This window comes from Antedon mediterranea, chromosome 7, assembly GCF_964355755.1.
Source record: "Antedon mediterranea chromosome 7, ecAntMedi1.1, whole genome shotgun sequence".
Taxonomy (NCBI): domain Eukaryota; kingdom Metazoa; phylum Echinodermata; class Crinoidea; order Comatulida; family Antedonidae; genus Antedon; species Antedon mediterranea.
Window position 1 is genome coordinate 24641878 of NC_092676.1, and position 15203 is coordinate 24657080.

Consider the following 15203-nt stretch of genomic DNA (forward strand, 5'->3'; position numbering starts at 1 on the left):
ACTTTGCACTTGTGTTTTAATTAGGTCGTTGGATACACCAATATGTTATACCATATATTTTTTTATCATTTAACTTCGCCATGTGTGATAACAAAGTAAACTTATCGAACTTCGATAACACGTATATAGGTGCATCATCACAGAAGCAGAGATTTGACGTTTCATACCAAATACATCCAATAGGGTTGGTGAACCCCAATACATCTTTCTTTGGAAGATGCCATCTAAAGATGTACATCACACAAGATTCTCTAAAGTGAGTTTATAATCATGTCGACCATTGTCGAACCCCGTCTTTGCAAACAACCTACCTTTATGCAAAATCACTTAAACGAACTATATCGCAGTTAATAATATGAAACTTAATCCTAGCAAATGTTTAGTTATGAGTGTAAATTTCTCTAGAGAACATGTTAATCATGTTGTCAACATTGATGGACAGCCGTTGCACATTGTGAATAATACTACAATCTTAGGCGTTAACATTAGTTCTGATCTTAAATGGAGCTCTCATATCACTAAAGTTCTTAGCAAAGCTAATGGTAGATTATATATGTTGAAAGTACTTAAGCGATTCAAAATGCCAATTGTTGACTTATTAACTATTTACACTGGGTATATCATACCATTAACTGAATACGCTGCTCCTGTGTGGCATTATGGTCTCACCCAACTTGAATTAAATATGTTAGAGCGAATCCAAAAGCGAGCTTGTAAAATTATTCTAGGGCCTATGTTTTCACACTATAATCTAGCTCTTGATCAGTGTAACTTAATACAGTTAAATGTTCGTCGTAATGATATTTGTAGCAAATTTTTTGCCTCGTTAATTTCTAGCCAAGATGAGTGTATTCCACTCAGTAGGGTTGAGTCTCATGGCAGAGACATACGAAGCGCAAACAAACTTACTGTCCCTGTTTGCCGGACTGTCAGATATCGTAACAGCTCCATTCCATACATGATTAGGCAATGGAACCGCAACTGGTTTTACTTCTGTATTGAAAATAATTGTATCCCTCTGTATAATATATGTTTGAAGTAATAAGAATAAAATATAATATGTTAGGTAATTTTGTTCAATTCACTTGGCCAGTCATTTAGATTTTTACTTGCTTTGATGTTGTGCTCGTTTATTTTAATGTTTTTATATGATGTATTGTGTGGTTCTCAATTTTTTATGTTATTTTATGCTATCTTTTAAAAATATTTTAAATATTTTAAGTCTTTTAAAAATATTTTAAATATTTTAAGTACCTTTTAATAATGTAAAAAATTGTCAAAATTCAGTTTTTCTGTGAAGATGATTTTAATAAATATACCATTATGAATGAATGAATGTATTTGTAACTCTTATTCAATTAACTTTAAAAAAAAACAAACAAACAAAATAAAAATGTGTATATATTATATATTTGTTTATTAACATGTAGGCTATTTTTAACCACAATGGCAATAGTTAAGTCCTTATTTATCGTTGACTTAAACCAAAAAAATGGATGAGTAACAAAAACCGTCAGCCATTGTGTTTTGAGGTGACACTGGACATAACTCGTTCAGCACCAACAATATTCTTTGACTGACAATGAGCAACAGACCTCGGGTCTTTACTCGAATCTCACTCTATTCTACCACTTCATAGGCTTGGTTTGTAAAACTACTTTCAATATCCACTTGTCCACAGTAGTCAACCATCGTAGGTTTACTTGTTGGTTCTTTAACCCTTTTTCTGTAAAATGACAATATTGATAAGTACGATTTAAGCATCATTTAATATCATATTTACACAAATTATTTTTTTAGTTCAAAAATGTAGTGGGGCTGTAGCTGGTGGTCAACGTGCTTGCCTTCCAGCCACAAGATCCGGGTTCAATCCTGACCTAGTGCCAGGGTTGTAACTCGCGACTCATTCAACACCACTCCCTAAGCCTTAAATGAGACTATAGTTTATCTGTTGAATGCGTATGAAATAAATTAAAAAAAATAAAATATTGACTGTTTTATTGTTTGATAAACATACTTTCCAAAGTTTTCTCCATCTTCTATTGTTTCTGGCAGTTCTTTATTTAGTGTTTCAGGTAGTAACAGGGCTTGTAGTCCAGCAGATATCGACATAAAACTGAAAATCATCAGTGGTAGGGGAGGCCATATCTTTCCAATTTCCAGAATAATGGGGGCGAGTATACTACCAACACGAGCCGACATGGACGATGTACCCATACCAACACTTCTGTAAAATTACATTAGTACGTCTTGTGTACGCTTGGTTATATTTTTTGATAAAAAATGTGTGTTTCTTTCTGTCTACACTATCAAACTTTATGTGACAGTAAAATGTTATTTGCCCATAGATAACAATAGACATGATGATGTCATCTCACTACCATATTTAAGCATATCATTACCATATTTGGGCACTTCACACTTTTTTTGTCAAATTAGTTTGATAGTGTAGACTTTATTGAACTAGAAAAGATAAATACTGTATAATATTGTCTGAGGATTACTAATATAGTAGCAGGTTAAACAGATTGATCAACCCGGATGTTCCAGATAACTTACCTGACTGGAGTGGGATAAAGTTCAGCAGAAAACACGTAAATTATACCAAACGAAGCAGCAATCCCGAATTTCCCAATAAGAGACATTGTAGTCCTACCCCATCCCATAGCTGCAAATGAATATGAGTCCTATTAAAGTTAAGGCGATTGTTTTAAGGGTAAATTACAAACATTTGAAAAACGTACATGTATTAAGATGGTAGCCTGCTACAATATAAACTAAATTAACTCACGAAAAGGGCGAGCATACATTTATTTTCAATGATACTATGAATTTAAGATCCTAAAGACAGACATGTTATTTATGCGAAGCAAAAAACTTTACTCAATAAAATGCAAATTTCAGCAAAACTCTGAAAGCGATAGAGGGCGTGCTATTGAATAGTAGCTCGAGACGTCTTGACGTCACAGATATATCGATTTTTCCTAAAATGAATAGGTTTGCTTTGTGTATGTAGCTATTTGCCAACATTTCTTTCAGCATGGGTACATATAATATAATACAATATTTAAAATACTTACGGACCCATACAGTTGTTAAACAAGCTACACCTCCCAATATCATAAAGGCACATAGTACTCGTTTACGACCAAATGTACCTATAGCTGGTATAGCCACAATGTATGCCGGTATTTCAACAACACCAGAAAGTATAAACGCCAAATAGTCTCTGCCACCCAGACTTGCAGTGCTCAGTGATAGTCCATAATATACAAGACTAATCACTAACCTCAACAAATTAAGAAGAACAATTCAGGTATAAAATGGTGTAATTATTATGCACTAGGCGCTGCGTGTCACTGACGTTTTTTTAGTAACGAATTATATAACGTATTGCTGATCGTTCATTACCCGATAGTCAAAGTGAGAAACGCTATACGGTAGTAAACACGTTGATAATGTACAATAATAACATAATATCACTAATTATTTACCAATTGTAAAGAATATGTATTGTTTTTATCCGCAAGTTTGGAGTCCGAAAAAGGTCGACTACGGTGTAGGTGACGTCATGTTCTGCTTTCTCCTAAACAAAAATGTAAAAGCAAAAAGAAAGAAACTTTTTGTTTCGTTGTATCTGTAATTTTGTTAGCGAGACTGAGTGTTACAGCCAGATTCCCACATGGCACACGCAAGAAGAGTCTGTTGTTTTAAGTTACGGTAACCAGATGAATTTTACTACAGTATATATGGCCGACTGTGGCAGCAACTAGTACTGTTTTCTTCTAGAAAAGACAATTACATTTCTAAGTTTATCTATCATTCTTAATGTTTACCATTTCCAATTTCTGTTCTTCAAACAAATTGTCCGGAAGTTCTTCCAAACTGACTTTGTTGACTTTTGCACATTCTTTGATAAGGTCTTCTGCTTCATCAAATCTTTTCTGTGATATCAGCCATCGTACAGACTCAGGAATAAATCTATGACAAATTAAATTATGCTAGTTATGGAATAGGAAAAAGATAAGCGAGTGTCGAAACTCCGCCCCATCGACTATCATTTGGCCCTTCACTCTTCCCCTTGGTTTGCACCTGGCCCAGCGTTTCTGGCCGTCAGCTATTACTTGTGCCCAACGCTCCTTCCAATTGAGAAAGAAGCAGAAACATGACAGTACGATATACCGTAATAAGTTAATATTTACGTTCATTTAAATTTTGTAGAATTTGAAATAACATTGTATTTTTTTTATTTTTTTTAATGCATGTAAACTTAAAGATATGTCACGGGACAGAGAGATTACGCTATAAAACCAATACTTACGGGATCATCAGAAAGTAAAGTGCATTTGGTAACGTTATAGTTAACTGTAACCATCGCCAATCCATGATGAAATATGCCAGAACACCATAAAGGATGAAGCCGGCTGATACGTAGAAGTTAATCACTATGCCAGCAAAAGTACGTTTTGACGGTCCAACAAGCTCAGTCGCTAAATAAAATATAATAGGCCTAGGCATCATTCTATGGAACGCCTCCTCTGCCTTCAGTTCACATTTATCATGCAGTACACACCAATCGTCATGCAGTACACACCAATCGTCATGCAGTACACACCAATGGTCATGCAGTACACACCAATCGTCATGCAGTACACACCAATCGTCATGCAGTACACACCAAACATCATGCAGTACACACCAATCGTCATGCAGTACACACCAATCGTCATGCAGTACACACCAATGGTCATGCAGTACACACCAATTGTCATGCAGTACACACCAATCGTCGTTCACATTTATCATGCAGTACACACCAATCGTCATGCAGTACACACCAATCGTCATGCAGTACACACCAAACATTATGCAGTACACACCAATTGTCATGCAGTACACACCAATCGTCATGCAGTCAAATCTTGCGTAATTTATACCGCCACCTATCGACAAAATCGAATATCACGTGAGGTTTATTAGACGGCTGTAAAACTAAGACTATTTAAACTTCTTTTATGGAATTCAATAATTGCAATGGCCTCCTAGCCGCGCCTGTGTCTCGCATAGTAAATTATTGTACATATAAAAAACAGAGCATTCACAGAGATGTGTAGCGGTTAAAATAAGTACAGTATGTCAAACATAAAAGAAATCTTAGAGTCGATGGCCTAGTTTTACAGCCGTCTAATAAACGTCACGTGATATTCGATTTTGTCGATAGGTGGCGGTATAAATTACGCAATATTTCACTGCATGACGATTGGTGTGTACTGCATGACGATTGGTGTGTACTGCATGACAATTGGTGTGTACTGCATGACCATTGGTGTGTACTGCATGATGTTTGGTGTGTACTGCATGACGATTGGTGTGTACTGCATGATGTTTGGTGTGTACTGCATGACGATTGGTGTGTACTGCATGACCATTGGTGTGTACTGCATGACCATTGGTGTGTACTGCATGATAAATGTGAACGACGATTGGTGTGTACTGCATGACCATTGGTATGTACTGCATGACCATTGGTGTGTACTGCATGACCATTGGTGTGTACTGCATGACGATTGGTGTGTACTGCATGACCATTGTGAACTGAAGGCAGAGGAGGCGTTCCATACATTCGACTTATGTAAAATCACATAATAGTTTACTTCGATTGAAAAATGTTCACTTACCGATAGTAAATGCGGCAAGGTATATTCCAATATTAGAAAAACCGACAATAGTTCTAAATACTGTAAACCACCAATAGCCAGGTGCAAATGCCGTCGCTATACCAAATACAAGAGTTATGAACATACACAGAAACATCGTCTTTTTACGGCCAATTCTAATGATAGAATCAAAATTATGGAATAATAATATTTTTCTTATATATCACAATGTTTCTAAGCGCTTCACATTAATTTGTTGAGATCGAACACGGACGGAAACATTCTCCCATAAAGTTGTGTCTTGATCTAACCGAGTACCCATTTATATACCTGGGTGGAGAGAGGCAAACGTAAGTAAAGTGTCTTGCCCAAGGATACAAGCAATGCGGCGATAGTTGGATTCGAACTCACGATCAGTAGTCGAGCGTCCACTCTGCATCACACGTCCTCGGAAATATAGTACAGTATAAAGTAATAATTATAATTATAATAATATTCCAGATTTTACAAAGTACTAAATGTTGTGACCACTAAGCGCTATTATTACCCCAGTCATTTTTAGAAGAAACACGTATGGAAACATACTTCCATACAGCTAGTAGTAGCAACGCAAAGTTCAAACCTTATTTGTTTGTGTCAGTTATCAGTTATTATTAATGATTATCGGATGACAACGTTTGAAAAAGAAATTAAGAGAAATCAATGTATACTTACATATCAGCAAGAGATCCAAAAACAAATGATCCTACCAAAACACCTGCAAAATAAATTGATTGAGAAAGTGATGCCTTGTATCCGTCGTCACACACGAGATCAAACTGCAATAAAATTTAATTATGTTCATTGAAAAAGTAAGTTATTATCACCCGATTCTGTAGCTCTGTAACAATAGAGTACTTACGTCTTGGATGACAGTTGCTTTGTACTGACTTCTGTCATATTCCCACCCATCTTCACATTCTTCTATATCTGGATCTGACAACTTGCAGCGCTCAGTATCTTCATCAAATTCAGAATATGTGACGTCACAACGTCTGCAGTTATTCTCCCGTAATATGGTGTCTTCGTCATCTTCAGGAATTGTTATATTGTACTTCAACGCATTACAGGTGTTCTTGTCTAGGCCCCAGGAATAGCAGTCTTGACGTTCAAGTTGCGGGGTCTTGCACCAATGGTCAGTGGTGGGGGCTAGAAATACTATAGCGACTTCAGGAAACAAGGTTGTTACGCCCGTGAAGCATAGAAGGAAATACACTCGCTGTTGATAAAAACCAAACTCTCCAAGATACTGGAGAATGTCGTCAAACTTCATGTTTTCCCTTTAAAATGTTGAAGGAACATGAAAAAGCATCCGATTTCTAATCAAATGTCTGATAAATGACAAGTGTGTGAACGACAGTGTACTTTGTACAGGTGTTTTTAATTGGTCGTTAGATACACCAATTATGTTATAACAGAACTTGGCAGTTATTTAGTTTATATTTTTTTATCATTTAACTTCGTCATGTGTGATAACAAAGTCAACTTAACGAATTACGATAACACGTATATAGGTGCATCATCATACAAGCAGAATCATCTGACGTTTCATACAAAATACATCCTATGGGTTGGTGAACCCCGCTCCAATACATCCTTCTTTGGAAGATGCCATCTAAAGATGTACATCACACAAGATTCTCTAAAGGGTCTTTCACACCTGTTCCGACACGGTTCCGGTCTGGCGCTGGCAAATCAAATCGAACGTCAATGTTTCGTTTTCACGCGGGTTACGCGCTAATCGATTTGCGCATAGCCGTGTGGAGCTTCGTGAAAACAAAACATTGACGTACATTCGATTCGCCAGTGCCGGAACAGGTGTGAAAGACCCTTAAAGTGAGCTCATAATCATGTATTTGTAACTCTAATTCAATTAACTTACAAAAATAATTAAAACAACAATTTGTATATATTATATATTTGTTTAATATTAACATGTATTTTGAACCTCAATGGCAATAATTATGTCCTTATTTATCGTCGTTGTCTTAAGTCAAAATGTGATATGCCCATATATGGGTATGATGATGTCATACCACTACCCTATTTGCGCATACCACTATCATATTTGGGCACATCACACCCTTTTCACAACTAGTTTGATAGTGTAGGCAGAGCTTTCAAATTATCATTTCCTGAAGACCTTTTAAATTGGAAACAGTCGTCAAGCTAATTTAATTCGAAATGGACGAGTATACTTTAGTATACCGTCTTCTATTGTGGTTTTAGGTGACCGTGGACATGTTCAGCACCAACAATATTTTCTTGACTGACAATGAACAATATACTTCGGGTCTTTACTCGACTCTCACTCTATTCTACCACTTCATATGCTTGGTTTGTAAAACTGCTTTCAATATCCACTTGTCCACAGTAGTCAACCATCGTAGGTTTACTTGTTGGTTCTTTAGGCTTAACCTTTTTTCTGTAAAATGACGATATTGATAAGTAAGATTTAATCGTCATTTAATATTTACAATAATTATTGTTTTAATTCACAAATGTAGTGGGGCTGTGACTTGGTGGTTAACGTGCTTGCCTTCCATCCCCAAGATCCGGGTTCAATCCTGACCTGGTGCCAGGTTTGTAACTCACGACTCTTTCAACTACACTCCCTAACAAATGAGGCTTAGTTTATAAGCACGATACATTATAAAATACTTTATCCATCCTGTAATTGGCGAGTTTGTGCTCGCTGTTGAATACGTATGAAATAAATTAAAATAAACAAAACGTTGACTGTTTTATTGTTTTATGAACATACTTTCCAAAGTTTTCTCCATCTTCTATTGTTTCTGGTAGATCTTGATTAAGTGTTTCAGGAAGCAATAGTGCTAAGAATCCTGCAGATATTGACATTAAGCTGAAAATCATCAGTGGTAAGGGAGGCCATATCTTTCCAATTTCCAAAATAATGGGGGCGAGTATACCCCCAATACGAGCCGACATGGACGATGTACCCATACCAGCACTCCTGTAAATGATAAATTGATTTTGCCTAGGTTAGTCAGTTTTTACCTATTAAATTATTCACGAAATTGTTTGGCTGGTTCAGTTTAAAATGTAGACAAGTTTTGACCAAAAACATACGTTGTTCTGATTGGTACAGTTTTCAATAAAAATGTTCCCCAATATCGACTTACCTGACTGGAGTGGGATACAGTTCAGCAGAAAACACATATATTATACCAAACGAAGCAGCAATTCCGAATTTCCCAATAAGAGACACTGTAGTCCTACCCCATCCCATAGCTACGAAAGAACATTGAAGATGTTAATTTCACGATTGATAGTTTTTACAAATATTAAAATCTCGAGTTATCTGTATCTTCAATATGTGGTGGAATATTATTACCACGCCCTCTGTCGCCTTCAGTACGATTTCCACATGCCTTACTAAATGAAAAAATCGTAGAACTACTCATAGTGTGTTTATGAGAGTTTGTTCTATATTGTACTGGGTACAATAATTCATGCTACAGCAATATTTAAAGTACTTACGGACCCATATGGTTGTTAAACAAGCTACACCTCCCAATACCATAAAGGCACACAGTACTCGTTTGCGACCAAATCTATCAATAGCAGGTATAGCCACAATGAATGCCGGTATTTCAACAACACCAGAAAGTATAAACGCTAAATAGTCTCTGCCACCCAGACTTGCTGTGCTTAGTGACAGTCCATAATATACAAGACTATTCACAAACCTACAAACAAATTAAGTGAAAAAAATAGATATTTACTATTAATATCGTAATATATTTGTAAGACGCTAATTGATTATACTTTACATTTGATTATGGTGTAGGTCTAGAATAAAAACATAGATTAGTATATTGTTTATTACCAATTGAAAAGAATATTAAATGTTTTCATTCGCAAGTTTGGAGTCCGAAAAAGGTCGACTACGGTGTAGGTGACGTCATGTTCTGCCTTCTCCTAAACAATAAATAAAATCAATTAATACCAAAGAACTTATACAAGTTCTTTGATTAATACATAAATCCGTTTTGGTATTAAAATGTTGTATTAAATTTCGTTTCATATTTATTTGTGGAATTGAGAGAATAATTGCGGTCCAGCTCGATACACGCATTCATTGTTTGATGATTTTAACCATGTTAAAATTGTACCACACTGAACCTATAACTTTAAATCCTATGCATTTTTACATTCTATCCACAGTGGCCCATACCTTGTTACCATACCATACAATACAGACAATTACGTTACACCAACAAAACTTTCATTTGTGAAAGATGGTTCTACCTTCTTTTTATCGTCACATAATTTATGAATTTATCAATTTTTACCATTTCAGCTTTCTGTTCTTCAAACAAATTCTCAGGTAGTTCGTCCAAACTAGCTTTGTTAATTTTAGCACATTCTTTGATGAGTTCTTCTGCTTCATCAAATCTTTTCTGTGATATCAGCCATCGTACAGACTCAGGAATAACTCTGAAACGAATACAAAAATTATTAATGATGAATAAAATTGTATTTATAAAAAATTAATGGACTAATCAGTACAGAGAACATTTTTCCCAGTCTAGAGAAGCAAAATGCTAAACTGCTACAAATTCATTTAATGATAATAGCAAAAAAAAAACCCCAAAAAATACGAAACTATGCTTCCTATCGACTATCAGTTAATCGATTATCAGCTAATGGTTAATCAAACTTTGAAAATGTTCAATGCAATTTCCCCTTCCCAATTTCTTGTCACTGCATTGTATGTTTAAAAATAAACAGGACACAGTATAATGTATGCCTTGGATGTTTAAAAAAATGTCAAAAACAAATTAAATAGATACGGTAGTAATACTGTGATGGCACAGTTACAATCCGTCATGCTTGATTAATATTGATGAATGACGTAATGCGCAAACATATATTAGTTGGTTACGAATATGGGTTAGTGTACACATGCGTTGTTTTGTACTTGTCAGAAGAAATTTAAATTTACCGACATGACAATACTACTTACGGGATCATCAGAAAGTAAAGTGCACTGGGTAATGTTATAGTAAGTTGTAACCATCGCCAATCCCTGATAAAGTATGCCAGAATACCATAGATGATGAGGCCAGATGAAGTGTAGAAGTTGATCACCATGCCAACAAACGTACGTTTTGACGGACCAACAAGTTCAGTTGCTAAACAAATTTAAAGATATTCTTTAAAGCATGCAGTAACGACTATGAGCACTCACTGGCTAAACCCAGGGGTCCCAGAAAGAAAATACAATTCCAAAAAATATACAAACAAAATGTATAAAAGTACTCTATTTAGGAAACCGTCCTTCAAACAAGTTTATGTCGATGTGCTGTCGTCTCCTGTGGCTGCCTTTTGTTTTAATACCACCATTGCAGCAATGGCTTTTTTCGACCGTCTGTTCTCTATAGTGTTGCATGATCCTTTAGAATTCCAAAACAAGAGGCCTTTTATTACTGCGTTATCAAACAAAGTATCATCATTTTTAATATATTTACTTACCAATAGTAAATGCTGCAAGATATGTTCCAATACAAGAAAAGCCAACAATAGTTCTAAATATGGTAAACCACCAGTAGCCAGGTGCAAATGCCGCCGCTATACCAAATACAAGAGTTATGAAGTTGGCAAGAAACATCGTCTTTTTGCGACCAATACTGTGAAACAATTAACAGTAAAAATACTATAAGAAATGAAATCGTGACAGGGGCATTTCGGTTTAAGGATATAGGTATAATGACGTTTTTATGGGTTTATTTAATTGGCAAAATTTTTGCAAAGTAGGCCTACAAAATATTTATAATTGCTTTGTGTGTTTGTATGTAGGAAAAGTTTGTTTGCACGAAACCTTTCCACAATTGTACTAATTTTGTTTTCTTATTGAAAATAGCTACATACTAAAATGTATATATTGTTGATGAAATCAAAATACTCGAGTTATCTGCATCTTCAATATTATACAGAAATATTAAATAGCACGCCCTCTGTCGCTCACTGTATTTAAAGCACTTAAATTCACTGTTTATTGTTTATTTTCTTCCTATCTGTGGTTGTGTATGTGTGTTTATTTGGATTTTCGGTTAATCAGATTTTAAATGACGCAAAGATTCGAATGCATGATTGTAAGTAGTATCAGCACCATTGTGTTACTGTTATTACAAAGTACGCTTATGTGCCTGATTAGGTGTGTTAGTTAGATAAGATTACACACAGTAGCACAAAAGGCGTTATCAGTGTCATCAACAAGAGAACTCATCATATTTGTTTTGTTAGATATTAATAATAATAAATTAGTAGTTATGACAAATGAATGTATCTAAAACATTTAGTGTCTGGTGATTGATTTTTCACTAATAAAGTATTATTATCTGTTTTAATTTAAGTTCTGGTTCGACCGGAGGAAACTAGACTTGCCCGAAGTCTGTTGTCGTCTTTTTTTATAATATTATTAGTCCACCAGTCGGTGTTTTTGTCTGAGCTCAAGTATAATATGTATGAAACGCTATATATGCCAAAATATGTTGTATTAATTTCAGTCTAGATTCTAGACTAGGGGGAAAACAAGAAAGGAGTTTCCCCTCACTAAAATCCTTTTTTTTAACAGCTCGCATTCAATGCGTTCCAAAAAAATGAAACCGGCCTTTCAATTCACTACACGACGTATGAAAGGCCTAAAGAGCATTTTAAACAATCGTTTAGTTGTACTTACAAATCAGCAAGAGCACCAAAAACAAATGATCCTACCAAAACACCTGCAAAATAAATTGATTGAGAAAGTGATGCCTTGGATCCGTCGTCACACACGAGGTCGAACTGCAATAAAAAGTAATAATTATAATTACAGTACGTTCGATCATCGAAAAAATAGGTTAGCTTCTTATATGAAAGAAGTATGTGTTCTGTACTTACATCTTGTATGACAGTTGCTTTGTACTGACTTCTGTCATATTCCCATCCATCTACACATTCTTCTATATCTGGATCTGACAACTTACAGCGTTCAGTATCTTCACCAAATTCAGAATATGTGACGTCACAACGTCTGCAGTTATGCTCCCGTAATATGGTGTCTTCGTCATCTTCAGGAATTGTTGCATTGTACTTTAACTCATTACAGGTTTCCGTGTCTAGATCCCATGAAAAACAGTCCTGTCGTTCGAGCTGTGGGGTCTTGCACCAATGGTCAGTCGTGGGGGCCAAAAATACCTGGGCTACTTGATGAAACATCGTCGTAATGGCCATAAAACATAAAAGGAAATATATTCGCTTTTGATAGAAACCGAATTCTCCAAGATACTGAAGAATATCGTCAAACTTCATCTTTGCTGTTTTTTAATGCGGCATTTATTTAAACGATAAAGCTGTCAAGTAAATGACAGTGAGATGAATAACAATTTAAGGGTGTACTACAATGTACTTTGAACTGGTGTGGTGGTGAATTGGTAGCTGGATAATTTAAACCAGTGTATACCGGTATTGAGTCAGTGGATATTATCAATTTTCGTATCACAATGAGATCGCGCAAACAGCTGACGAGGGGACGATTTAATAATAATTTGAAGATGTATTGTCCCCCAAAAACATTAAAAATAGAGGTTATATTAAAGTCACTGCAGACAAATGTTTAAATTCAACCAAAAACCCATTGACTAGCAGCCAATTTGACTATTTCTTCCTTTAAATTTATTACAGTTTTTTAAGTAAATACATTTTTTTATCCAATTTTTGGTCATAGTGGATAACTATTAGGTGACATTAAAATGCTAATAAAATGCTAATGCTTATAATTCGTCTCATGCGCAATAAAGTACTGATAAGGCAAAGTTATTTCCATTGTGGTCCTAAACAAATATTACAGAATAAACAAGAAAAAACACACTTAAGTAAACAGAATAAAAACATACATATAGCAAAGGAGAATGTTATAGTGGGACCATGTCTGTTGGCTGTTAGTGAAACACAATTGCTTGTCACAATATTTATTTATAATTTAATTAAATAATTATTTAACAAAAATGATAGATGAGATGACAAACACAAGGGTGTGTTGCACCCCTAATAATACGGCATTATTTAATTTTATTCCATAATCAATTTTAACGAAGTGATTAATCATCGTCATCAAAATAATGTAGTAAATTTAATAAATAAATAAATGCTACCACCTACGACAAATAGATCGGACTATCAATCGATGGTGGCGGTATTTCTGTATTTTTGTAAACAAACATCTGGTTTTAATTTTACGCTGTTCATTTTCCCTGGTTGGTTTATAATAATTATAATATTTATTTATTCAACGTTATTGTAGACCAGTTTGTATAGCTAATAAATGTGTTTCTTTAGACAAGGTCTAGGTCTAGTTAGGACTATTCTAGTAGTACAATATGTAAATTAATGTAGGCCTAACCTCTAATTAAATAAGCATACACTCTACTCTACTGTACTACTACTATACTACAGAATACAGTACTATACTACTGGACCAGCTAGGTAGTAGTAGTGCAGTAGTAGTAGGTGGTAGGCCTAGCTAGTTTGTTTCTAGGGAGTTACACTACAGCACAGCAGTACTATAAGCGCCCTATGGTAGTGCATCACTGACTGGCAACGGTTGGCCTGTATTATTTGTACAAACAATGCGGTCTCACTTCCCTCGCCTCTCTCTGGCCTACTATCATGCACTACTGTTTAATGTGTCCAATACTATTTGTTTGCAGGCAGAGGAGAAGCAATGTTTCAGCGTTCTAGGGTGCACTGTTTGTCTGAGATTACAGACTTCCTATTTGTCACAAGTTTCAGAGGAGCAGATAGTCCGACAGCTTTGCGTGCTAAAGGGATTACATGCATCATCAATGCAACGTGTGATAAACATACAAATCACGACATGTCTGGCTTTGACGTGATCTCTATACCTGTAAACGACGTCCCAGAGGCAAATCTCCGACAATATTTCGATGTTGTGGCAGAGAAGATTCGCAGCGTGAAAAAGGATGGAGGGAAAACAGTTGTTCATTGTCACGCAGGAAGAAGCAGATCCGTCACTCTTGTGTTAGCTTACCTGATGCGCTGTGAGCACATGACTTTGCACGACGCTTACAAACTGGTTAAACTTCGCAGGGAGTTAGTTCGTCCAAATATTGGATTTTGGATACAACTATGTCATTATGAAAAAAAAATGTATGGCAAAAACTCTGTGCAGATGATTCCATCACCTATTGGAACTATTCCAGATGTTTATAGTAATGAAACTAAAAACATGTGGCCCATTTAAAAATGTAATAAAAATATTAAATATTAAAATGTGTACAGAAAACACTGTACTGTATAATATACAATTTGTATAATAATTTGCTTAAAATGATTCCTGCCAGGCACGACCACATGTATGTAAATATTATAATATTAAAGACATAAACTAAATAACTTGGTCTTTCTATAATATTTTATCAACACCCTATTTAATTGCAATCAATTGATGATTTTAATTGCTTGTTTGTTTTTATTTTGGCA

General features: G+C 35.3%; 3 protein-coding genes across 3 annotated transcripts; 1 reads left to right on the top strand and 2 right to left on the bottom strand.

The window, feature by feature from the left end:
• Positions 1 to 1620: 1620 nt before the first annotated feature.
• On the bottom strand, positions 1621 to 6969 carry LOC140055546 (organic cation transporter protein-like). Its single transcript, XM_072100883.1, has 10 exons — positions 6559 to 6969; positions 6372 to 6475; positions 5679 to 5833; positions 4322 to 4424; positions 3837 to 3981; positions 3495 to 3586; positions 3081 to 3289; positions 2560 to 2668; positions 2018 to 2227; positions 1621 to 1726 (listed from the first exon to the last, which is right to left on the bottom strand). Exons 1-10 carry the CDS (start codon positions 6967 to 6969, stop codon positions 1621 to 1623), a joined length of 1644 nt encoding a protein of 547 aa, XP_071956984.1.
• Positions 6970 to 7960: 991 nt separating this feature from the next.
• Positions 7961 to 13013, bottom strand: LOC140054406 (organic cation transporter protein-like). Its single transcript, XM_072099384.1, has 10 exons — positions 12603 to 13013; positions 12403 to 12506; positions 11196 to 11350; positions 10687 to 10855; positions 10013 to 10157; positions 9547 to 9638; positions 9198 to 9406; positions 8840 to 8948; positions 8461 to 8670; positions 7961 to 8121 (listed from the first exon to the last, which is right to left on the bottom strand). Exons 1-10 carry the CDS (start codon positions 13011 to 13013, stop codon positions 8010 to 8012), a joined length of 1716 nt encoding a protein of 571 aa, XP_071955485.1. The 3' UTR covers positions 7961 to 8009.
• An 868-nt stretch (positions 13014 to 13881) lies between these two features.
• LOC140054507 (dual specificity protein phosphatase 14-like) lies at positions 13882 to 15195 on the top strand. Its single transcript, XM_072099523.1, has 2 exons — positions 13882 to 13957; positions 14411 to 15195. The coding sequence occupies exons 1-2, from the start codon at positions 13888 to 13890 to the stop codon at positions 14962 to 14964; spliced, it is 624 nt and encodes a 207-aa protein (XP_071955624.1). The 5' UTR covers positions 13882 to 13887; the 3' UTR covers positions 14965 to 15195.
• Positions 15196 to 15203: the final 8 nt, after the last annotated feature.

Bases quoted from the DNA above. Each gene is read 5' to 3' on its own strand.
- LOC140054406 (XM_072099384.1), bottom strand. From the start codon at position 13,013: ATGAAGTTTGACGATATTCTTCAGTATCTTGGAGAATTCGGTTTCTAT. The intron at 10,856-11,195 runs GTAAGTAAATAT...AAATTTGTTTAG, and splicing joins TCTTGCAGCATTTACTATTG to CAACTGAACTTGTTGGTCCG. The intron at 8,671-8,839 runs GTAAGTCGATAT...TATCATTTACAG, and splicing joins CTGTATCCCACTCCAGTCAG to GAGTGCTGGTATGGGTACAT.
- LOC140055546 (XM_072100883.1), bottom strand. From the start codon at position 6,969: ATGAAGTTTGACGACATTCTCCAGTATCTTGGAGAGTTTGGTTTTTAT. The intron at 6,476-6,558 runs GTAAGTACTCTA...ATTTTATTGCAG, and splicing joins AAGCAACTGTCATCCAAGAC to TTTGATCTCGTGTGTGACGA. The intron at 2,228-2,559 runs GTAAGTTATCTG...GTAATTTTACAG, and splicing joins CTTTATCCCACTCCAGTCAG to AAGTGTTGGTATGGGTACAT.
- LOC140054507 (XM_072099523.1), top strand. From the start codon at position 13,888: ATGGTGGCGGTATTTCTGTATTTTTGTAAACAAACATCTGGTTTTAAT. The intron at 13,958-14,410 runs GTTGGTTTATAA...ATTTGTTTGCAG, and splicing joins TACGCTGTTCATTTTCCCTG to GCAGAGGAGAAGCAATGTTT.